General features: G+C 38.7%; 2 protein-coding genes across 3 annotated transcripts; one reads left to right on the forward strand and one right to left on the reverse strand.

The window, feature by feature from the left end:
- Positions 1-2,782: 2,782 nt before the first annotated feature.
- LOC148358643 (protein NipSnap homolog 2-like) lies at positions 2,783-15,388 on the forward strand. The gene is made up of 10 exons (XM_088344996.1): positions 2,783-2,907; positions 4,367-4,503; positions 4,579-4,624; positions 6,569-6,663; positions 7,261-7,331; positions 8,668-8,808; positions 9,436-9,467; positions 9,735-9,829; positions 11,232-11,315; positions 12,695-15,388. Exons 1-10 carry the CDS (start codon positions 2,816-2,818, stop codon positions 12,757-12,759), a joined length of 858 nt encoding a protein of 285 aa, XP_088201122.1. The 5' UTR covers positions 2,783-2,815; the 3' UTR covers positions 12,760-15,388.
- Positions 15,385-23,851, reverse strand: psph (phosphoserine phosphatase). Of its 2 annotated transcripts, none has more exons than XM_088344997.1 (6): positions 23,728-23,851; positions 21,051-21,197; positions 20,841-20,975; positions 19,372-19,517; positions 17,804-17,952; positions 15,385-17,717 (listed from the first exon to the last, which is right to left on the reverse strand). In XM_088344997.1, exons 2-6 carry the CDS (start codon positions 21,188-21,190, stop codon positions 17,607-17,609), a joined length of 681 nt encoding a protein of 226 aa, XP_088201123.1. In that variant the 5' UTR covers positions 21,191-21,197; positions 23,728-23,851; the 3' UTR covers positions 15,385-17,606. The 2 variants fall into 2 exon arrangements, with proteins under 2 accessions (XP_088201123.1, XP_088201124.1); XM_088344998.1 differs by lacking the exon at positions 23,728-23,851 and adding an exon at positions 23,172-23,431.
- Between the last annotated feature and the right edge of the window lie 949 nt (positions 23,852-24,800).

The raw sequence follows: 24,800 nt of genomic DNA on the forward strand, positions 1-24,800 counted from the left end.
TGTGTGGATGTTGTTGTATTCCGTGCATAAGAACATTGCTAACGAGACTAATTACAACAGCTCTTGCCCCAATGCAGGCAAAGATGGTACCTTTGTATGCTCTGTTGCCCTCGGACACCGATGCTGACGATGACTCTGGCAATTACCATAAAAATGACGATGGTGAAAATTGTAATGACACAAATGTTGATGATGATTTCCTGTCTCTGCATTTTCCTTATATTTACTCAGATCCTGGTCATTATGACGACAACCTCTAAGTGTAACAACTGTGTTGTATTCATGATTTCTCTGTTGAAAATCGTATTGCGAAATGACAGTTGAATGAAGTATTATATCAACTGTAGGATAAAGAGGAGGGAAATGTTAGGATTGTATAATTATATTTATCCTACAGTTGACATTTAATATGTTATAGCCATTTTGAAGAGTTCTCAGCCTGCAAGGCCATGAGTTGTGTTTTTACAGACTGTGTTTTGTTCTCACATACCAACGGATGTACCCTGACCTATGACCTCTTCATGCCATAACTCAAGATTGTTTTTAACCAAAAAGCGTGAGAAGAAGGAAAAGGAGGCTCTCCCAAAACAACAGGAAACCGTCCATCTTCAGCCAGATGACAAGCTTTCCAAAGAAGACTAATCAACTCTACGTAGCAAAGGCAAAAACTGAATATTAGAAGGGAGGTTTTTCGAGGAGATCCTCAGAGCCAGAGCCGAGCCGAGCCAGAGCGCAGCAAGCAGGGCAGAGCGAGCGAAAAGATGTCTAACAACGGAATGTCGGCGGTTCTCAATATGATGATTAATAAAGTAACTAATTATAAAGAACCGATTCTCTTTGTCCTATATTGCAGAGCGTTTTATTAAAAATGTTGGGGACATGAACCTAACAGATAGCCGGGACGGGTGAGCAAACATGTGGTCGGGATGAAAAAAGGGTCGTAAGCCGGGATGGGAGAGCAAACGTGGTCGGGGTCAAAAACAGGTCGAAGCCAGAGACAAACGGGGAGATCAGGAACGGACGGGTGGAAAAACGGGCAGAAGAACGGGTGGAAAAACGGCTGCAAAAAGCGGAACTGACGAGAGTCAGAGTCAAAATGCTTGCCTTGTAGAAACAGAGGTTCGCTGACGGACTGACAACAGGAGAGTGAAAGGACTGGGCTTAAAAAGGACAGGGAACCAATCAGATAGCCCGGAGTGGTTGGCACCAAACGAGGGGACACAGGTGATCCAAATCATTCGTCATGACAGCCACAGCATTTGATTAGATTTTTTATTTTAGCACTTTGAATTTCCGTAGTTTGTATTTGTCCTTGTCCTTGTCCTTTCAGTTGTGCTACACAATGGGTCTCCAACAAGGTGCCCGTGCCCTATGGTGTCCCCTTTTATCTCCTCCTTAAAATATTTGACAATTAAAACGAATTTGAATACTATAAATAACAATACTACTAAAAATAAACAACTGTCAACTAAGAAATATCCTGAAATAATTGTTTATCTTGTCCATTTGGGAAATAAGATAATCTGTTTTACATGAATTATCTTCTGTTTTACTCTACATTAGGGGTCTTGAACAGGTGGCCCGGGGGTTACATTGTGAGGCCCCCACCCTAATATAAATAGAGTAGAATAGAATAGAATAGAATAGAATGGAACACAATAGAATAGAATTCATTGGCATTGTAGCATTCGAAATGAAATTTAAAAAATGCCATCCTAATGGATCAGGACAATTAACAAGATAAAACATAATATATATATATATATATATATATATATATATATATATATATATATATATATATATATATATATATATATATATATATATATATATATATATAAAATATGTAACCGCGGTGTACCTATCCCACCAAAGATCCACATTCACACTGGACTGGATGATGAGGTTTTTATTATAGTTGCTGCAAATGAATGAGTCACAACACATGGTAAGCTTCTCTGCTGGCTTTGATCTCTTTGATCTCTATAAGGGGAATTAGCATTTTAGCACAACATGCAACGTCTGGCAAAACTAACATAAAAGGCGAGAGAAACAAAACGAAAATAAATCCAAACAGCTTGCCAACATCAATCACATTACTGTGCATGTTGAGAGATTTGTCAGCTGTGGTTTGAATGTTTAAAATTAACTTTTTGCGGAGCACCAAAAGATCGTATCTTACCGTTGGCAGCTCGTTGTAGACTGCCAAAAACCCCCACCTTCCTGCCGCAAATTCTAAATCCAAACCAAACCTTACCACATACCAGCAGGTGGCACTGTTGGATTCATCATTGCAGGACACTTATACAGAAACTATACAACATATTTCAGCAGGAATTTCAATAAAACAAAAGTTATTATTACACCCCTTACACACACACACATATACAGTATATATATATATATATATATATATATATATATATATATATATATATATATATATATATATATATATATATATATATATATATATATATATATATATATATACTGCTTATTATTGGTTAATAAGAAGGATAGCAATCGTTAATAAGGGGAGCAACTGGCTGAGGTTGACAGGTATAAGAGCAATTGTTTTATTTATAATTTAACAACATATTCTTTTTTTTTTTTTACCTTTTTGATCATTTTCAAAAACTCCAAAATAATGTCAGCAGGAATGGGCTGTGCTTCCCTAGTTGTTTTAATTTTTTAATAAAAGGAAATTTACTCGCACGTATGAATTCCGGAATGCCCTTAAGGGAACTCCACCGCCATCTGACGGTCAGTAGGGCGAAGTGCGTCTTCGGGGGTCCAGCTCTTTTGGAAGATGGCGACGGGAGTCCTTCAGAGAGTCAGCACCGGCTTGAGTTGGGCAAAAAGCGGTGTCCACTCAACCGGGCAGCTTCTCGTTTGGAGCAGGTCGGCTCGAAATCGAGATGCAATTCACGTTGTGTCGTATTTTGTAGCTTTTTAGATTTGTGTCGCGTTGTGGGTTGGCGCGATGTGTGTGTGCAAGCTAGCTGCAGAGGTGCTAGACTGGGTTAAGTAGCGGTCCTTTGCATTGGAAATAAACTACATCAAAATTACTTAACTCTGAACTACGTATTTTTGCGAGTAAGGTTAACGTTATGTATTTATTTATTCAAGTGAGGGTTAAATTACGTCATGAGCTTTGCCAAATGCTCAAGGTCAATTTGGTACTCTAGAAATGTCATCGTCAATGGATGCTACGTTTATGTGTGTGACTTTTCATTTAGGCACAGCACAAAAACAACATCAAATATTAACAAAAGAAATGACGAAGTATTCGTTCAACAAACCTGATGTACAACACAATAATATACTACATAAACATGTTCCTAGAGGGAGTAGGAGCTAGAGCGCTCGGCTTGGGATCAAGAGATCGCAGGTTCGATACCCGGCTCCTCCGTGTGACATGTCGAAGTGTCCTTGGGCAAGACACTGAATCCCTAATGCCCCCAATTAGTAGGTTGGCGCCTTGCATGGCTGCACGGCCGCTATTGGCGTGTGAGTGTGTGTGAATAATAATAATAATAATAATTTCCTTGTATTGTCATTCTGTGTAACAATGTACACAGAACGAAATGTCGATGGGTAAAGGTGAAGCACATTGTAAAGCGCTTTAGGAAGTCATTGACTTGAAAAGCGCTATATAAATGCAGACCATTTACCATTTAAGCTTTTAAGTGCCTACCCCAATTTCATTTTTTTCCTTGCAGGAAAAACATATTCTAAAGCAAAACAAGTAAACAAAACCCTACCCCACGAAGGAAAAATAGAAAATGACATTTCAAATTGATAATAATATCGCACGTGACTCCTAATTTTAATAACCGAAGAAACTTCTGATATAGTTTCTTTAATATCGTTATTTAAAATATCTATCGTATTGAATATTTGAGCGTATGTAAAAAGGGGACATTTTTAAGGTTTTCAAAACGAATACCTTTCTAGATAGGCACAATGGCTTTTTAATGTGCGAGAATATTGGCCCTTGAAGTTATGGATTACCATGAGATGATAAGTGTCTTCTCTGTTGATAGAGATAGATACTTAATTCATCCCCATAGGGAAATTCACACTTCCAGCAGTATGTTTATGTTAAAAAATAAAATTAAAGATATAGCATACAAAAATATCCAATATAACGTGTTAATAAAGAGGATTGAACTAGTGTTACGAAAACTACACACTGTAATAAAAATAGGGTAATATGCAAATGTGGGGTTGGGGTTTAACGTGGGCTTTTACTCCCCCGGGTGCAGTTAAAGAGCCTCATGGCATGAGGAAACATGGTGGTTGTCTTTGAATGTGATCAGGTGATTTCCCTCCATCATACCACCATTTTCTTTCACAGAGGTTTTTCCACATCCAGCATCACCAGAGAAGACAGCTGGTTCAAATCACTCTTTGTCAGGAAAGTTGATCCCAGGAAAGATGCACATTCAACTCTGCTGACTAAAAACGAGGAAAGCAACCTTTACAAAATCCAGTGTAAGTGCATCATACGTTTCCAATAACAAACAACTTGAAAATGTCCGAATGATTCTAGTTAAACTCTCTTTTCAGTCCACAATGTCAAGCCAGAGTGCCTCGAAGCGTACAACCAACTTTGGTGAGTTATGTTGTTCATCTCGAAACATTTTACTCAGCATTAGTTACAAGTGTAACACTGTCTCAAGTGTGCCTGCTGATGTGCAGCAAGTAAAAATAAATCGGGGTGGGCTATTTTTGTGTAGTGTTTAGGGGGCTAGTCATCTGCACATACCTTAGATGTCTACAGGCAAAAGCTTTTTAGTTCTATTTACAGTAGGTTCTGCAACCATAGACATGTAACAGACTGGACATGTAACAGTGTGACTCCTGTTATCCATATGTTTGAGAGGGGTGATCACTGTCTGTGCCAATACCAGTATTGGTTTAATGTATGGGTTCTTGCCATGGTTACCAATACTAGTATTAGTTGCCTCCTTGTGTCCATTTAACAAACAGGGGCATGCATTTAAAGGAATGGTAGAATACCATTAAATAAATGAAATATTAAGGAAAATTATATGTTTGTATTTAGAGGAATTTTAATCAAAAAATATCAGTCTTTTTTTCATACGGTAGAGAATTTTAGGAACTCATAGTATCAGTTTGTGGTATAAATAGCAATGATAACTCAAGATTTGTGTATCAAGAGTTGCTAAAAATGTAGTATAGAACAGTGGTCAGCAACCCATTCTGTACCACGGACTGGTTGAATATCTGACGATATTCTGGCGGACTGGTCCAATAATAACGTCGGTAAAAATTACGATGTTAATAATATTAAGCCTAAATCCATTGTGTATTCACTAGACTACTATGGATCTTAAATACAGGACAAGGCATTAGATTTCATCATTACACTATTTCTACTTACGGTACCATGTTGTACAACATTGTTTTGGCTGAACTCTTTCCCATTATGGTCCATTAGAATGTTGTACAACGTGGAACTGTGCGTCAGGGTTTGTACAGGTGTTTGAGATCCTTAAAAATGCTTGAATTTTAATGTTGTTTCCCAGTGCTTGAATTTCGGGTGAAGTGCTTGTAAATTCTTGAGATTGTTGTCATGTTTCTCAACAAGTTTGCTTAAAGATGACACGGGCACTGCTCTCTGGTGGTTTAATTTGGCTATTGAATTTCTTCTTCCTTCGTCACGTGGCATTAGTTTGTATGGCATTGTCTTATGAAGCGTCATCGCTCCCTATGGGTCACACCCAACAGAACATGTGTATGTTACATATAAATAAGGCACTACAAATTGTGTATTAGTGCAAGGATTAAGTATCACTTATGCACATTTATTATGGTCCGTGCAAAAGATTAAGGTAGCATGTCCCAGTGGTAAATTGTGGGTAAGAACTGAAAATGTAAGCGACATATTACCCTCATTTTAACACTTTTATGGGGAGAGATGTGTCTAAAAAATATTTACTTGAGTATTGTTCAGATCCACGAATATGTTTGCAATTTACTCAATATCTAACAATGATATGTCTTATAAATGCACATGCAAGATTTAAAATTGCAGATGTAAATCGCACATGAAATTGTGGATCTGCAAAATACACGTTGCATACCGAATTTCTACTGTATATGGTCCGGGATAAATTGAAAAATTGGCTTTTAATGTCCTTATCAAGTTCTTGAATTTGGCCATGAAAAATATGTTAGAATTGTTAAAATAGTGTGATGATGTGATAAAATCTAATGCCTTTTCCTGTGTCATCCACAATCCTAATGGTTTAGTGGTTAGGATTTCTCACCGCTGCGATCCGGGTTAATTCCCGTTGCATCCATTGCTGAGCAAAAGAGGTCAGTGGTATTTTTCCACTGATCAATCTCTGCTCAAATTCAGTAATACATAACATTAAAGGGTCGTATATGATGAGCACAGAAAACTTTGAGTTTTGGGTTGTTAAAGTGTGTGTACACGGATAAATACCGTATAAGCAAAAAATAAGTCAACTTATTTTTCTTTGTAGAAGATCCTTTTGTTTTTAAAAATAAAATCATTTTTGTGTCACAGTGAGGAGGTCTTGCCCTCCATCCATGCCGATAAGTACTACCCTTGTGAGCTGGTGGGAACCTGGAATACTTGGTATGGAGAACAGGACCAGGCTGGTAGGCTTGCTCATTCCCAATGCTTGGCATTGAAGTTAAATTGTGTATTTGCATGTTATTGTGCTTTGAGGCCATTAGGCATTTTTTGATAACCAATCTCTCGATACCAGGGGTCACCAACCTTTTTTTTAAGATTAGGGATACATATTTGTTACTGTGGTAATTTGGTTTGAAGGACGCCCAGTTTGTCATGCATGTGTTATATAACTCATTATGTTATTGCTATGTTGTTTTGTGTTTAATATTATAAATATTAAGAACAGAATAAAGTTATCAGCCAGTTATAAAAAAAGGTTATTACCTAGATAAAACACTTTTTTTTAATCTTTCCTATTGTTTACATTTTCAAATTTTTGGGAAAATCACAATGACCCACTTTTGGTGAACTATTATAAAAAAAAAAAAACGTCTCCAGGCTACCCAGGTGCCCACGTTGGTGACCCAAACCCAGATTTTTCATTCGCAATATATGTTCAATTGAATACGCCACCATTACTTGGCAAAAATACATAATACAGTTTTATATCCACAGATATACTTTTTATATATTTAAGGTAAAGATGATAAAATTATTTTGCTTTTTTCTCCCCTGCCCAGTTCACCTGTGGCGTTACAGAGGTGGCTACCCGGCCTTGACAGAGGTGATGAACAAGCTACGTCAGAACAAGGTTAGCAGAACAATTTAGACACGAGGGCTGCCACTTTTTTAATAGTTGACTAGTCACAGACCATTGAAACGTTAAATTGAATAATCGGATATTTTTCTTGAATTTAGCATGAAGTTGATTGAATTATGTGGCAAATGTTAATAAACACAAGAAAGATTGGTACAATGAAAAATACATCTTTTTGGACTGCACGCATTTAATTTCTAATGTGTCTGTCAGGTACAGTCAATCATAACATTCAAGCTCTGTTTTATAGCAAAATATACTACCGTAAATTCCGGACTATAGAGCGCACCTGATTATAAGCCACACCCACCACATTTTAAGAGGATAACCGCTTTTGTACATACACAAGCCGCACCTTTATATAAGCCGCATGCGCCCACATTAAAACATGTAACACAATCACAAAATTAGCCCAAATCCTACTTTGTGTCCCGCGACTTTAACAGATTTTTTTGGTTTGAACAATTTTATTGACACAAAAGTACAGTTCAAAAACCACAGCCGGCAAATTGAACGGAAAATGATACCGGTACTTAAATTTTGATGCAGAGTCCGGGTCCCGTTAAAAGTAATACAAGGAAAAAAAGTGTATATTTCCAAAGGTAAGGGTGGGAAAAATATATATCCACCATTGTCTGCCATGTCCACAAACACTCACCTTTACCGGTCCCGACTTCCCGTCATCCCCCCGCATCTGTTACGCCCCTTCTTATTAATTGGTCGGTGCAGGTTTAGCTTGTGAGCTGCGTCATGTGCCCTGAACTCGAGCGCCACTGGCGGCTGTTAGAATAATTACATAGATTGGCCGCATCACTGAATAAGCCGCAGGGTTGAACGTTTGGGAAAAAAGTAGTGGCTTATAGTCCGGAATTTACGGTAGTATAAAATGAACAACGCATGTCATTACAACTGTATTGGCTTGAAAGTTACTTGAACCTTACTGAGGCGAGTCAGACTCCGATTCGTTCAACTGCCCAACATGCTCTTTAAATATTAGTGTGTCACCATGATACTGCCATGGTACGCAAGGTCTGTTTTGCAATCCCTGCAGGAAGTCTTTTTATTGACTGTATCTCGGCTAAAATGCTCCTAAACTTGAAAGGTTTTTGGTACCTGGTGTTGACACAGTCCTTTCAGTATGTTACCATTCGAGACAGAAACGCTGTTGCGCATGAGTGATTCTCAGCAAAGATTATAGTCATGCACTGATGCCTCTGTTGGAAAAAACGTGTTTGGCGAGCAATAGTTGAAAATGGAATTTACGGTTATTAGAAGCCCATTTTGTTGGTCATCCTGGCTTGTTACTGAGAAGAGTTTTGCCCTACTGTAGGAGTTCACACAGTACAGGAAGGAGCGCGGAAAGATGCTCCTGTCTCGCAGAAACCAGCTTCTACTGGAGTTCAGTTTCTGGAACGAACCAGTGCCGAGAGAGGGCCCTAATATTTACGAGCTCAGATCTTATCAGCTCCGGGTAAGTCCTTAAGCAAGACCTTTATTTTTTTTACGATTCATTTTGGGACATTTTAGATCATTTTTACTTGGGCGCTGTTTGAGATGTTCTTAAAAAGTTGAAAGTAGAATATATTCTCTATTAACTACTATTGTTAGTATAAAAGAGGCCTTTTTTCCTAGCGCGCCTATCTCCTTTTGTCTTACTTTTAACAAAGCTGTTCCGGCCGTGGAACACATTCGGTAAGAGGAATGAACAAAGGGGGTGGAGAGTAACTTACTGTTTGTGCGCAAATTGTTCATTCCTTTTAATAGTGTTGCATTTAAATGCTGAAAGTAAGAATAGGCCTATTTCAGGTATAGTTCAAACACCAACCTAAAACCCTGAGAAAGATTAAAAAAACAATTACTTGGACGCTCATCATGATCAAGCCGACTAAGACCGCAGACATGATGTTTAGCCAAGAGGTGGCGGCAGAGAGCTAAAAAGTTCCACATCCGTACAGCTCCTTTAAAAGAAATATTTTGTTCCTAATTATTCTTTAACCGACATCTCATTTTTGCATCTTTGACTTGATAAACCCGTTTGATAAGCAAGTTTTGTAAGATCCAATCATCAATACTATTAATCCCCTTTTTCTTCCCCCAGCCTGGAACAATGATCGAGTGGGGTAATTACTGGTAAGGAAGCAGTCACTATTTGCACTCAAAAAACATGTCGCATCCTTCTTAAAACATCCCTGTAAGAATTAGTTGAACAAATGAAGATGCAGCAGTAAAGCCAGCAGCTCAGCAATGGAGTCACGTGTAATACTTTGAATAAACATGTTATTTACTCTCCATTGTTACATTAATTACCACAATTTCAAATTGTATTCAACACTGTGCATCGACATTATTGTGGTTTGTCCCCTCAATATGACATAATTGTTTAATTGTCTTTGGCAGGGCAAGAGCTATTCGACTCCGCCAGCAAAACAGTGAAGCCGTCGGAGGGTTTTTCTCACAGATCGGCAACCTCTACATGGTTCATCACCTTTGGGGTAAAATTAACATACACGGTACAAATAAAAGTTAGTTTTTAGGCAACAAATAGTCAAGTCAAGTTTATTTGTGAGGCCCTTAATCACAAGAAGTCTCAAAGGGCTGCACAGACCACAGACTATTGCAAACTACGGACTTATTACACATTCATATTCTTTTATCGAATACTATATTACAAAATGCTATTACTTAATTATTTACTCCAAAAATACTTAAACAACTACAAATAATATTACAGAAATACTAAATAAATGACAAAAATGTTGTTTTGTACGAGCAAATGAGAAAGAAGGGGCGGGGCAAACGCGGGCTGACGGGAAGTGGAGTAAAGGTGAGACGTGTTTGTGGATGCGGCCGACAATAGTGGATATATATTTTTCCCACCCTTACCTTTGGAAATATACACTTTTTTCCCTTGGATTACTTTCAACGGGCACCCAGATTCTGCAGGTCTGCATCAAACATTAAGTACCGGTATCATTTTCTGTTCAATTTGCCGGCTGTGATTTTTGGACTGTGTCGGGCGTGGGTTAATTTTGTGTTTGTGTTGCATCTTGTCAATTTGGGCGCATGCGGCTAATATACAGGTGCGGCTTGTGCATGTACAAAATCGGTTTTCCTCCCGAAATGTGGTGGGTGCGGCTTATAATCAGGTGCGCTCTATAGTCCGGAATTTACGGTATACGAGAACAGGCAGATGTTTTATGGTAGAAACCCTGATGGGCCCAGCCTTATCCAGACCCTCACTCCGACAGATCTGATTTGCCCCTACGTCCCGGTCCGAAGCCTACGATCTGAGAGTGCCGGTCTTCTGGTGATCCCAAGAGCAAAGAAGTGTTCTGCTGGTTCGAGAGCGTTCTCCATCCGGGCACCGGTGCTGTGGAATGCTCTTCCCCCTGAGATCCGATCTGCAACCTCAGTGGAAATGTTTAAATCTAAACTTAAAACTCACTTCTACTCCATAGCATATGAATAACCTACTCTTCTCGTCGGCTGAAAAATTAGTCTGTGTAATAATCTGTGAAGCCCTTTGAGACTCTTCGTGATTTAGGGCTATACAAATAAAAATGACTTGACTTGACAGCTCCCGAGTAAATTGAGTTTGTGACCCCTGCACTTAACATTACGGTGACATCTACTGGTAAAATGATACACACGTTCGCCTTAAAGTTACTCTTGTTGTTTGCCAGCGTCTGATTTAGCTACTAGGGCTAGAACAAGGCAGACATTTCAACAATAATTTACTGTCCACAACAGTTTTGTGATAAAAGCCATGTCCAAATACAACCAGTAGTTGGCGGATCCTGCTCATCCTACCCAGCAATTATCTGCTTAGGCCATTTACATTCTAAGACAATATTGACCGACGGTGGACTTCATTTGTATTTTCTTCAATTGCAGCCTACAAAGACCTTCAAACCAGAGAAGTCACGAGAAATGGTGCATGGCAGGCAGAAGGCTGGCATGAAGTGGTCTATTATACAGGTGGGCGAATAAAATCAAGAATAAATTTGTTATTTTGATTACCGCTAATTCAAGTTCATGTCAGGAAATAGAAAAAAAAAAATCAGAGGTTCCAATTTCGTATGATTGGAGAAATCAATACACAAGTTAAACAAAACACTTTGAATAATCGAAGTTTGATTTAAATATTCAAAATAATCGATTTTGTAGCCTTTGGTACGGTAATGTTCAGACAAAGGCGCGGGGCCCAATTGTGGCCTAACAGACATTATTAGCAGCACAAAGCAAAAATGCTTTCCCAATTTTTCGCACCATCAATTTTCCTGGTGTGAATTCAGGGTGTTCCAAAAGTCTTGGGAACAGTCGGACATTGAATATCTCAAACTGTTAAGGATATAAAAACACATCTGGTAAATTCAGAAAACACAATCTCGATTTTTACATGGTATGTTTAAATTCTTGCCAAACTTGCCCATACATTGCATTGTAAATGGTTGCACAAGCTTCTGTCATGCTTACCCATGTCTCTTGGAATAGGGGAAACATAGACCAATCCTTCCCTACTGGCTCTTGTGATAGATTTATGTTGGCTCAGCTGGAACGCAGTTCTAACTTGTTCAAGAACTTCTTCTTAAGTTGAGGAGTGTTCCATTATTTTAGCTGGCTGTTAGCACCCATCCGTTATGAATGTATCATGCCATCTAACTATGGACTTTCTGCCGGATGGCCCCTTACTGAGTTTTTGGTGAGGTTCCTCTTCTGCACATTCAAACAAACAAAATTCCTTTTCTGGTAGAGCAAACGCCAATAATAGGCTCCGAAAAGAAGTAAGAAATCAATAGCTCTAGAAGAAACTACATGTATTTATATTTAAAATGACAAACCTTTCATCTTGCTACCCTTCACAGGAAAAGAGATGATGGGACTTGAGATGTGCCCAATATTTTTCCCACACCCTTCATATCACATGAATGATACCAAAGTAATGGTTTTAAATACCTCAGAAGCTTAGACATCGCCTTAGAATTAGAATTGTTTAGGAGCACTGATAATATTGTAGTGAACGTTGTTTACAATGAAATTAAACATGGCACACTAGGATAAACTTGTAATGACAACTTTAGAGAATAATAACAAAATAGGCAAAAACATCTACACAGTTAGTGCTTGGAGATTGGCCCAAGTTGTAAGTTCATCAGAACTATTGTAATGAAGACCTTAAAATGAACTTGACCTAAAATAGGGAGTTGGAGTGTTTTGGAAGGAAAACAACACACTTAAGGTCAATGTCAAGGACTGTAACTGAAATCAATATCTAAAGACTTTGAAGTTAAAACCCGTGACGGAAAATCATTTTTTTAAATTTGTGTTGTTTGCTTTTTTCCCCCCCCCCATTGCAGTTCCTCTTATCCAGCATATGGATTCCAGGATTATGATCCCTACCAAGGCGTCACCGTTGAAGTGAAAAATAACAGATCCTCTTGCGAAACGGGCCATCATGTGGTACCCTCGCCAACACAGGCAATACTTCTGACGGTTTCAGTTCTGCCAAACAACATTACCCAGTTACTCTGTCATTATTGTCAAAATCATTTGAGAAATACCGTATATGAAGTTAAAGGAGTATGTTGTGACAACCTCAAGTGGCATGACATGCAAAGGTTTAACAAGTTTTTTGCAGTACAGGTATTATTCGTGTCTTAACAGTTCCTTTGACACAGGCCAATGCAACTCGCACTTTCTCGTTATCAAAGTAGGAAGTCAACCCAAATGATTTTATAGGCCATGACATCCAGATTAAGATTAGGTTTGTAGCATTTGAAAAAAAAAAATTATATACATTGTTTCAATTCCCCGAAGGCTGCCATTTTGTCACCTACTGTTGACTTAAGATGACATTAAAGGTTGGGGCGTTGTTTGAGGTGTCCTTAAAAAGTTGAAAGTTTTATATTTTCTCTCTTAAGTATGTGTTAAAAATGCCCAACTGAGTTCAAAGAGTCCTTATGCTTTATTTTCCATTGTGCTTTTACCTGTTATCAGAGCTTTTTAGGGCGAACCACGTAGGGTTTGAGGAATGAGGCGGTGCACTGGGAAGTAACGTCATGCTTGTCCCTGCAGGTCTCTTATTTCTATTTGTCAGTATAGCATAAAAATGGTAAAGTAAGAAAATGCCTGCTGCTAGTCGAGTCCAAATGCCAACGCCCCCTAAAAATAAGTGTCTAAGATATGCACGTACTTGCACGGACATCATGAATGAGCTGACTGAGCCTGCAATAATGACTTTAAGCCATGAGATGGCGGCAGTGAGCAACAAAGTTGAAAATTCAGTACATACGGTTAGTCTTTCTGAAGCCAGTAATTCGTCTTTACAGGAGTAGCTGATGGTATTTTTGCTCTACGGCAGGAGTGGGCAAACTTTTTAAGAAGTGGACCCACATTGGGTAAAAAAGAATGGCAAAAGGAAAAAAAATATTGTTTTTAGTTTGTGCCTGTACAGTCTCAAGTCTGATACCTTGGCAATGCATGCGTAAAAGATAATGTAGGCCTATCTTTACTTTTTGGCATTTTAAAAATGTTTTACATTTGGGCAAAAACAAAAATGTAAACAAAAAAAAATGAAATCTTGAACAGATACAACAATATAAATAAATGTAAATTAATTGGTTTTGTAAGGCTAAGAAAAAAAAGCAACATAAAATTAAATACAATTTTGAAAACACTAAATGCAATACTGTTGGCCTATAGGAATTTATTTAACTAAATTTGATAAATATCTGATGGATAAAATACATTATCAGAGAGCGGGTAAAGGTAAATGTAGCCAGCTACTTGAAGTTCGAGGACAAGAGTGGCACCAAATCAATACATTTTCATCCGGAGTATGTTTTAACCAGTTTCTACATATTACAGTAATTCTCGTTTTTTGCGGTGGTTGCTCTCCAAAAAAAAAGACGGTGAAGATACATCTATTTATAACTCAAGAACAGACTCAATTTACAGGCTCAAGTACTTTACTTTTTTATATATAAATCATATAATTTTGTATGGATTAAGGACACGATCCGCTTTACACAATACTTTGCCGCCATCATGTGGACATTTCGAAGAACTGCGATTACCTTCCGGTTCTGTCCCATAGAAACCATATCTTTTTCCATCAAACATTTTTGAAATATCACCAGGGAGCGCCAAAGACTTACATGTGGCTCTGGAGCAAGTTTAGCACGTGGAGAAGTTCAAATTTGTTGGCAATAGAAAACTTCAGTTTAGCTAATCAGAATGCAAAACACAATAAAGATCTGTGAAGTGGCGAAATTGCGATAAGTAAACTGCAATACAGCAAGGGATTACATTATACATAAAATTTTACTCTTTGGAGGAAAAAGCCTGACAGGCCCTATGTGGCCAGCAGGGCGTAGTTTGCCCACCCCTGCGCTACAGAAAGTTTCAAAATGGCCGCCTTCGAAATAAGTAACACTGGATGCTGCTTAAATCAAATTCTACGAGTACAATAACATGAATGTTGCTAACAGAGAACAGTGTAAAGAAAAATGTGTGGAGTCGATTTACTCTTAATTCAAACATTTACTTATAGAACCTATCAAAGGGACTTGATATTTCAAAATAAAACAGCTGTATGTTATACAAATGTTAGCACACTTCTCCATATCAAAACTGCTGGAGTGCACACGAATGCGCGACTCCAACTTTTATTTATTCAGCGTAACATCCATTGTTCACCGCTTAAATGTTAGCTGGAATAACATCTCAACTTTGTGTTCCTAATATCAGAGTTTGTGACATATACAGAAAATTCATATTTTTGACTGAAACCTCTACCATTTTCCCCCAAATTTATTTGCGGTTGTGTTTTTTTCTACAGTGTCCTGTTCCGAGTGTTTTTGTATATGTGACCATTATCTTCATCTTCTGTGGACTCGGCATGCCTTGTTTTAAATTCAGATATATTATTAAGTATTTATAAACCACTTACTACATATCGGTCCGATTTTATCGGAAATCGAGACGTGTGTTTATTTTGTCTGTCAGGCGATGATGACACGGGATTAAAGAACTTGAAGCAGCAATGTTAACAGCCTGTTTCTGTTTAATACTCAGTCTTAGAACACAATTCAATGCAGATACTGATAACAGTTATCCATACATCATTCTTTTTACATTGCACTTCCCAGTCTTCAATAAAAAAAAGTGCCTCAGACACAAAAATGTTTAACTTCCACACAGGCGGTGGATATTTTGTAACATCGTCTTATAGAAAATCAAGATAGTAGAAATGTGAAGGTGGAATTGATCGGACCAAAGTACCGTACTTTCTGGACTATAAGGCGCAGCTAAAAATCATAAATAGGCCAGAAATATGAAAGTCTTATTTATCAAAAAATACGGTAGATGCAAGTAAGAATACATACGGTATTACTTTGTGGGCGTCACTACTTATAGTTTTACAGTATACAGCAGTACTTATGTTAAACATCCAAATACATTGTACAGAACAGGAATCGAACCCACGTCGCGACAGTGAGTGGGTCTGACGCATTTTCAATACCCTGCTCGATATATTCTACCTATTCGGTCAATCAATTGGAGAGGGACCACATCTTATTTTATTGTGATTTTGTTAGTTTTATTTCCTTTTCCATTCTAAAAAATAGGTTCCAAGAAACTTATTGATAAGGGGAAGGAAAAGTGGAAAACAGATAACGATGAGAGTCGAAGAAGGAAACAATTGCGAAATGGTTACGAATGTTTGCAGTTTAAGCGCTGCTAGAAAGTACACTAAATGGTTTAAAAATGTTATGTATTAAACGTTTTACTATTATATTAATCTTTAACTACATAGTATAATGAGTAAGTTCATGCTTAATATTTTAAAGCTGTTTTAGGGGGTCGCTTTTATGCAATATCTGCTTATATCAGAGTACATACGTTACTTAATTGCTTTTGCAGGTCAATATGTTGAATATTTTATCCCTGCTTTAAATTGCACAATCCTTTGATTGGATAAGTTTGAGAAGCGAAAATTATTTTTGAACTGGGTCACAGCTCGTCGATAGGTTGGAATGGTGGGTCCTCAAGTCAAAACAGATAAGGACCAGGGCACTGGTCCACCAGTGATACGGATAACATACGAAAAGGTACTCGATTTTATCTCATTATTAAACTATTTTTAGTCACAGTGCCAGAAACAAGCATTTTGCATTTTATCTTTCAGGCCGACTTTCTGTTTCGGACACCATGAGTAAAAATAGTGTCCTAATGAGATACAAATAGAATGCTTATTCGTATACAATACGTTTCACTGGTGGTCTAGCGCGGTGTTTCTCAACTGGTAGGTCGGAACCCAAAAGTGGGTTTCATTCCTTTGCCCTGGCAAACTAATGCTATGAGGAAGAAAGAAAAAAAAAAGGGTCAACTACACAGTAGATGGCGATAATGCCCTGCATGATCTCTTCTTATTCAGTGAATCGGTGCAGCCCAATTGTGTTTTGAGAGGGACCACATCTCATTTCATTGTGATTTTGTTTGTTTTATTTCCCTTTTCTGCTCATAATAATGGGTCCCTAGAAAGTTAGTGGTAAGGGGAAGAAAAGTGGAAAACTGTGGCAACGAAGAAGGAAATGATTGTGAAAGCACTGCTTAAAGGTTCAGCAAATGGTTTAAAAATGTTTCATATTCCTCGTCTTTTTTACCAGTACATTGATCTTTATTATCTACACAATTAAGTAATTATTGTTTAGGTACACATTTTTAAAAATTATTTTAGGTACAAACTTATTTTTAGTTTTCCTGGTCATTTTGTGTTTTGGAAAAAAAACAAAAAAAACAAAGGTGAATATATTCGAATATCTCTGCACCAAACTGCACAATCCGTTCTATCGATAAAGTTGAAAGACAGAATTCTTTTTCCTGATTTTGGTCACAACTTTAGAATGGTGGGTCCTCAAATCAGAACAGTTTAGAACCACTGGTGGTTGGGTTTCAGCTCTCACCGCCGCGACCTGGGTTCAATTCCCGTTGCATACAATGTTTTGTTATGTTGGAAAAATGCTGTAACTCTTTCTGTAGTTTTACATATGTGCGCCTTAAATATGTAATATATATGACCAAATACTATTTTTTTTTGGGGGGGGGTGTCTTATATTTTGGTGCACTTTTCAATGCGTAAAATTCGGTAAACATGGGCATCGATTGAAAATGTACATAAATGGAGTATGCACAATGGATAAAACCTTCAGCTACACACCTTCTGGTGTAAATAACATTCGTGGAGTAAAAAAAGGCACAAATTCTTCAAATCTTTTCCATTTCTTTCAGCAGCTCACCAAAACTTGTAACATACCACAAACTCATCTCCTTAACCTGCGGCCTCACAACATTGCCGCCAAATCCGATGAAAGCGCTCTGGAGGGGGCGAGAGAAACACTTATCAAGACAATGGACGCGCCCGAATATTGAAATGAACTCGTTGCATTAGCATTCGCACTTACAGCAGGAGGGCAAGCTTCGAGATCGGTGGCTCCGTCTCCGATCATCACTATTGTTTTGAAGCCGTACTTTTCCTTCAGCATGCTGATGACTTTTCCTTTGCCGCCGCTTTCTGCCGTCGGTTGGCTCTCGTCAAATCCGGCGTATTCGCCTTTGCAGAAGCACAAAGTATCGATTACTTTGACAAGTTATGTTGGTCACAGTGCTGGGCCGTCAGGGCCTGCTCTGCTGGCCTAAAAAAAATATCTGAATCGTGATGTTATACTTTGTCCATGAATACTTATTAAATAATTTCAGTTTGGCAGCTCCCTCTGGCTGCGCTGCTTCCATATGTGTGCTTTAACATCTTAGCATTTAACAAATCACATTTTAGCCAGTGTCTGCCCGGAGGCCTTCACAAAGACTATTGAAGGCCCTGACGGAGAATATTAGTGCAGGATAAAGCTTTTGATTTAACCAATCAGATTTCGAGTAGATAGCATCAAGACCTTCTTTCAGGTGTGAGAAAATGTCATCCAGGGGGCAGTGATACAAAAAGGTCTAAAATATATTCTACTAAATTAGCATTTATTCTTTCACTCTACAGTGAACTTAACCTATTTTTTTCTCTTTTCTATGCTAAGCAACTAATGTGACGCAACTCAAAATCCCTGAAAAACACACAACAAAATGTTAAAAATATTGACTTTTTAATGCAACGACGACGAAACTAACAAAATGTACCAACAAAATAAAATACAAAAACAATTTTAAACTTTTTTTGTTACAAATTTAAAGTGAAAAACAGAATCCCTGAAAAAAACTGTCATATTGACCGATCACTAGAGAAAATTGTCTCGGAAGGAACTGGCTCTTGATATGTGGGGAGCTGACTCCTGTGGTTCACTTCCAAGAGCCAGCTCTTAGAGCCAGTACGCTAGGGACCGACGCTTCACTAAAGGCCATCACTAAAAGCCTAGGTTTAAAATGCAAGACCTTCCACTGGTTGATCATGTTTGGAGAGGAGTGTACCGTAAATTCCTGTCTACAGAGCACACCTGATTAAAAGTCGCAGTAGCAAAGTTAAGGTAGAAACTCAACTGCACAAGATTGCTGCAGGCTTAAACAGCCATAAAAATGAACTTTTACATCCATTTCTCACATTAAAAAAAAAACAGTGGGGAAATGTCCAGTAACGGAAAGTAACACATTGTGCCACGATTAAGACACTTGTTTGTGGACTGTGTCTGCAGCTGCCAATCAACTAGTCCAGCAGTCAACATTAATTAAATTGGCATTAATACATAAGACTTTCTTAAAACAAAACTTAAATGTACTGTACTGACTAAAAGCCTGTACAATCACAATAGACAGTAGAAATGCTGATCCATGCTACTGATCTTAAGCTCTCCCATCCCTTACACACGTTACAAAGTGATATAGAAGCGGGTGAAAAGAAATAAGCGGATCATAAGCCGCAGTGTTTAAAATGTAGTAACATGGTAGCAGCTTGTAGTCCGGAACTTGACTGTAGTTCTGGTCATGAACAAACGGCATGAAGCATGCCATTTTACATCAACAGATCTCTTACCATTGAAGTAGAACTTGAGTCTGTTGGCGTAGATGTTTTCTAGAGGAATGTTAAGCTGGGTGGCCACGTGCTCCACGATGCAGCGGAAGCCGCCGGAGATGAGGAAAACTTTGATGTTGCGTTGGTGGAGGCGGTCCACAAGATCCCTGGAAAGACAAAGAGTAGTCGAGTCATGTTTATTTGTATAGTCCTTAATCACAAAGAGACTCAAAGTCATGCGCAGACCACAGATTATTGCAAGGTCAAATGTGACACCTAAATTTTTGACTGAGTCACTCAATATTCGGAGCAGTTTTTGAGAACAAGTCACGGCGTTTTGATGGACCAATCATTAACATTTCGGTCTTTTCAGGGTTGGGGCGCAAGAAGTGAGTGATGTTTTTATCTCAATGCCCTCCAAATTTCCAGTTAAGTGGGGCAGATTCCTGCATCGGAAGTCTAGTGCAGGGGTGTCAACCAGGCGGCCCGCGGGCCATTTCAGGCCCGCTAAGGGACTTAATCCTGCCCAAGAGACAATAAGAAGGAAGTAGAAGAGAAAAACTAGCTGCAGGTTGAAATATGTCCAATTGCTGTTACCAAAGCCAGGTGCTTCTCACAAACGCTGAACTTGTATATATATCTCTCTGTCTCTCTCATCTACTAGTCCATCTCCTAGTCCAAAAAGAAAAATACAAATATTTTTTGCACACAATACATCGTATACATTCGGCACAGACAAGGCCAAAAACGTTCGTCGGACAGCCCCTTCTCATTAAATGTACAATTTGCCATTGTCCAAAGTAAAAGGTCTCTGTCCGGAGTCGCTTTGTGTATTGTGGGTAGACCTAAGACGCGCATCTGCATAGGCCCGACTAAAACCACATCACCGTTTTGATTGGTACGCCATGTTACCATAAAAGTTAATCGGTGAATTATTAAAATAATTGATAATTGCTACAAAATCTTTTCAGCCCAAACAAAAAGGAAATCACATTTTTAAGACTTTTAAAAATTTGATTTAAGACATTTTAGTGCCAATTAGGACCTTATTTTTAGAAAAATTAATTCAATGCCTTTTAAGACTTTTCCAAGAACGGCAGGAACCCTGTTATGACAGTTTGTGTATTTTTTGCTTATTATCGGGGTTACTTTAATGAGTGACTTCTTAACCACTAGGAGGCGCGAATACACACAGGCCCTTGAAAAATTCTAAAATTTTAAGCACATGGCAAGGAGTATTCCTGAGGTTATAATGCCAATTAAGGCTTTATTTTCAGAGAAATAGATTCAATGCTCTTTAAGACTTTTCAAGGATCGGCAGGAACCCTCTAGTGTGACAGTTTGTGTATTGTTGCATATTATTGGGGTTACTTGTATTAACCAGTAAGGGGGCGCTAATTAATACACACTGGCCCTTGAAAAAAAATCTAGAATTTTAAGCACATGGCAATGAATATTCCTGAATGTACGCACGGGTTTGTTTCTCGTACCTGATCCCCGGGGTCAACTGCGGAGGGTGGTCCGTGATCAGTTTGTTGACCTGTTCTCTGGAACATTTGATGATGGCGAGGCGCTCCGTCAAAGCCGATTTAAACGTCACGGAGCCACCCATTGCTTTACGGGTCCTAAAACGTGCAAATCAAACGTGGTCTAGGGCGATTTGACAACGACGAATATTTTATCATGTTTTTGGTTTTTACATTTCGGTAACTGCGTCGCCCACGCCGCAGAACTTGGCCAGTTCGTCGATGCCTTCTTCTTTGATGACCGTGCTGTCCACGTCGAAACAAACGGCTTCCGCTCTTCTGAATAGCTCCTTGGTCTCTGACATCGTGGACATTGCGAGGCTGTCGAGAGATATAAAGGGAAGCCGATGTTCCAGGACTTAACAAAACAAGGAAGTGTTTCCTCAATTTGTGTTCAAAAGCAGACAGCGTAAAGTTGGCCTTCAATGACTTGACTGATTTTTTTTGTTTCGATGATTCATCATTAATATTTGCTCTGCTTGTGGCTTTTTTGTTTAGGCACGGCGCAAAAAACAACAAAAGGAAACCACGAAATGATTGCACAAAAACCACTGTACAATACAATTGTTCAATACATAACCATGCTTCCAAAGGGAATAAGCTGAAGCAGAAGCTTTTAGCTGCCTTCATTTTTTTTCTTGCACTAAAGAAATTTAAATCATAACAGGAAAAAAGGAAAGACATTTCAGGCCTGTAGTTATACCCTTAGCCACGTCCATAACATATAACTCAAAAGAAACTCTTGATATTAGCCTATTTATCAGAAAGATGTCATTAATGATGTTTTTGATTGATATAAATTAGGGACATACTAGGTCATCATCCTAAACCATTCCATAAATGAAATCATTTCCGTGCTGCATTATAGCTTTTCAATTTTGTTTTTGAAAATTAGACTTTGAAGGGATGGATTTCCCTGTGATCAGGGATATCAAGCTTGGTTTTGGGGCCGGAGCCAGACTTTCTGTTCTTGGGCAAGTCGGTTCAGTACAAGAATGTCAACTTCAAAATTTTAGCTTTGTTTTTCTGTATTATTTTTTTTATCACTCAGCCAACATTAGTAACCTGCCTTGCATAATACATATACACCATCGTCTGATTTAAAATCTTCATGAGGGCATCACCAACATAGAATATAGGTAATAACAAAATGTCAGGTTGACAGCTTCCTGAAGCCAACATCATTCATAAGCTATTGAATATAAGTGTGTTTTAAGCCTAGATTCTAATACTTCCACTGAGGTTGCAGATTGAATTTCAGAGGGCAGAGCATTCCACAGCACCAGGGGCCAAACAAAGTACACTCTTGAAACCTGCGGATTTCTTCTTGGCTCATGGAATTACTCGTGCCAAGGGAATTCTTTTTGCAACTTCGGTGTACAATACAGACGCTACCCGACCTACGAACGAGTTAGGTTCTGGACGATCGTTAGTAAGTTGAATTTGTTCGTAAGTTGATTCAGTGCTATATTTTGTATGTTTATAAAAGTTTAAATAAGTTTTATATAAGTATGTTAAAGGCTTGTATAAGTAACCTGTATTGTTTTGTACTAAAAAAATAAAATAAACGTTTCATAAAATAATTTCCTCTATACAGATAAAGTGAGGTTTGACATACTTTTAGGAGATACGCTTCAAGAGGTCATCCGTGGTAAAAAGTGGCCCAAAAAAGCATTACGACCATTTTCTCAACCACATCAAGCTTTCTTATTCCACTTTAGTTTTAAAAAAACGGCCCGCCTCTTCTTCACACCTTACACCAACCATATTGAATGGATACACGAGATATTAATCAATAAAAATGTCGAAGTTCTTAGCGCGCTAGCAATACAGTACACGTTGTCATGATTACACACGGACCAGGAAGTAGAAGTCGGATTTCTTCTGGATGCTGGGCGACCTCTCACAGCGCCACATGCCAGTAGTTGCGAAAAGAAGCACTACAGTTCTGTAATCTACTCGGGAAAAGATCCACACAAAACAAAATCTAATTTACAGCAATGTCCGGATATTTTTCGACATCCCGAAATTTTTTTTCGTATCTACTGTTTTGCTTAAGTCGAATGGTCGTGAGTAGGGGAGCGTCTGTACTGATAAAATAAATTTAAAACTAAGATACTATAAAACTAAATTCAACACTGCAATGTTCTTTGCTAATTTGGAATACACTGTGTACTATTTGTATGAAGTAGCCAGGAAACATGTAACTTTTTCCTTTTTAAAATTATAAATAAGGGAACACATGGGTAAAAATTGACTGTGTTGTTTTTTTAGTGTAAGGATTTAGATTTGTACCTGAGAATGTGCAGTTTTACTCAAGTGCAAGGTTCTAAAGCCACAATCGACCAAGCCCTGAGCTGAAGTACAAGAGATGCCTAACGTGCCCCGACGAGAAAATCTCACATTATATAACCGGTCAAGTGAACCGGTGAAAAATCTGACAAAACACCTCGGTATGTCACCAGTGGGTGCGAACAATAGGTTGCATAATAACCATCGCCTAAACAAAACATAGGAAAGGAACCATGGTGGACATCACCGGCTGCTGTTGCGTCACCCCTCATTAGCCGTTATATGGTAATGTGACGCGACGCTTGAGTCATTAATTGCAAAATGCAAGGAAAAAAATGCAATCTGATAGAAATACAATGCACTGGGTGGTTCCTCTGCAGAACTGCTGACATAAAATAAAATAAGGGTTATTTTTTATCCAAGCATTCTGGGTTTGCCACGTACTGTCAGTTGACACCAGCTGTTGATGATATTTATCTATATTGAAAAAAAATCCACGAAGATTTGCATAAAGAAGAAAGATAGAACAAAAAAGAACAGGACGTCCTGTAATACTTACCTAGTATACTTGCGTTTAGACGCCAGGACAAGAGGCAGCTTCGGGAACTGTACATAAGCATCAGTTCTAGTGTAAAATGCAGAAGAAGAGCCGCGATTTTCACCAATCAGAGCGATGCCGGTGAAGGACCGCCCACTCTCTTGTGATAGGACGTCAGGACGTGTGGCCAATCAGCTCCACGATAGTAATAACTCCCTCCCCCTATACAGTAGCGCGTCAGAAGATCGGAAATGTACCAGGACTGCGCTTCACTGTTGGGAATTCTGGCTCTTTTTGGAGAACCGTTTTTTTTGGCTGTGCTCTATTAAAAGAGTCGGTGTTGTGCTGAAAAATGGATTTCAATACGTGTGATATTCTGAAAAAGATAAGAAAAAAGCGAAGTAATTTCGCCAATTTGCTTAAAAAAAAATATATTTTCAAGGTGCAAATGCTCTGTGTGTGATTCGTTTTACTGACGTTTGCGAGGGGGAAATACGTTTCATGCTGGGGGCAGTTGTGTGCACAACTCCGGCTCTTTAGACTCTTTTCATTTGAATCGATGCATTACCAATGTAACACTATATGCAAAATGATTAACGATTGATATTTGAAAAGCTATAATACAGATTATTGGTGTTTATTTTTGTCACAAAATAATGTAAAATTTGTATTGTATTGTGTTTACTTATTCAGCCAGTATAAACCCTAAACATGATCTCATCTCGTCTCATTAGCTGCACCGGTAATCCTCAGTAGGGTCGCGGGGTTGCTGGAGCCCATCCCAGCAATCATCGGGCAGTGGGCAGGGGACACCCTGAACTGGTTGCCACCCAATCGCAGGGCACACAGGGACAGACAACTCGCTCGCTCATTCACACCTAGGGACAATTTGGACCGGCCAATCCACCTGAAATGCATGTCTTTGGAATGTGGGAGGAAACCGGAGTGCCCGGAGGAAACCTACGCAAGCACGGGGAGAACATACAAACTCCGCACAGAAAGTCCGGTAGCTGGATTTGAACCCACACAGGTGGTTCCCAAGACCTTAGAACTGTCCCGCACATGCGGCAACCACTGCCCCGCCGTGCTGCCCC

This window comes from Urocampus carinirostris, chromosome 10 (genome assembly GCF_059441175.1).
Source record: "Urocampus carinirostris isolate Australia breed hairy pipefish chromosome 10, RoL_Ucar_1.0, whole genome shotgun sequence".
NCBI lineage: Eukaryota > Metazoa > Chordata > Actinopteri > Syngnathiformes > Syngnathidae > Urocampus > Urocampus carinirostris.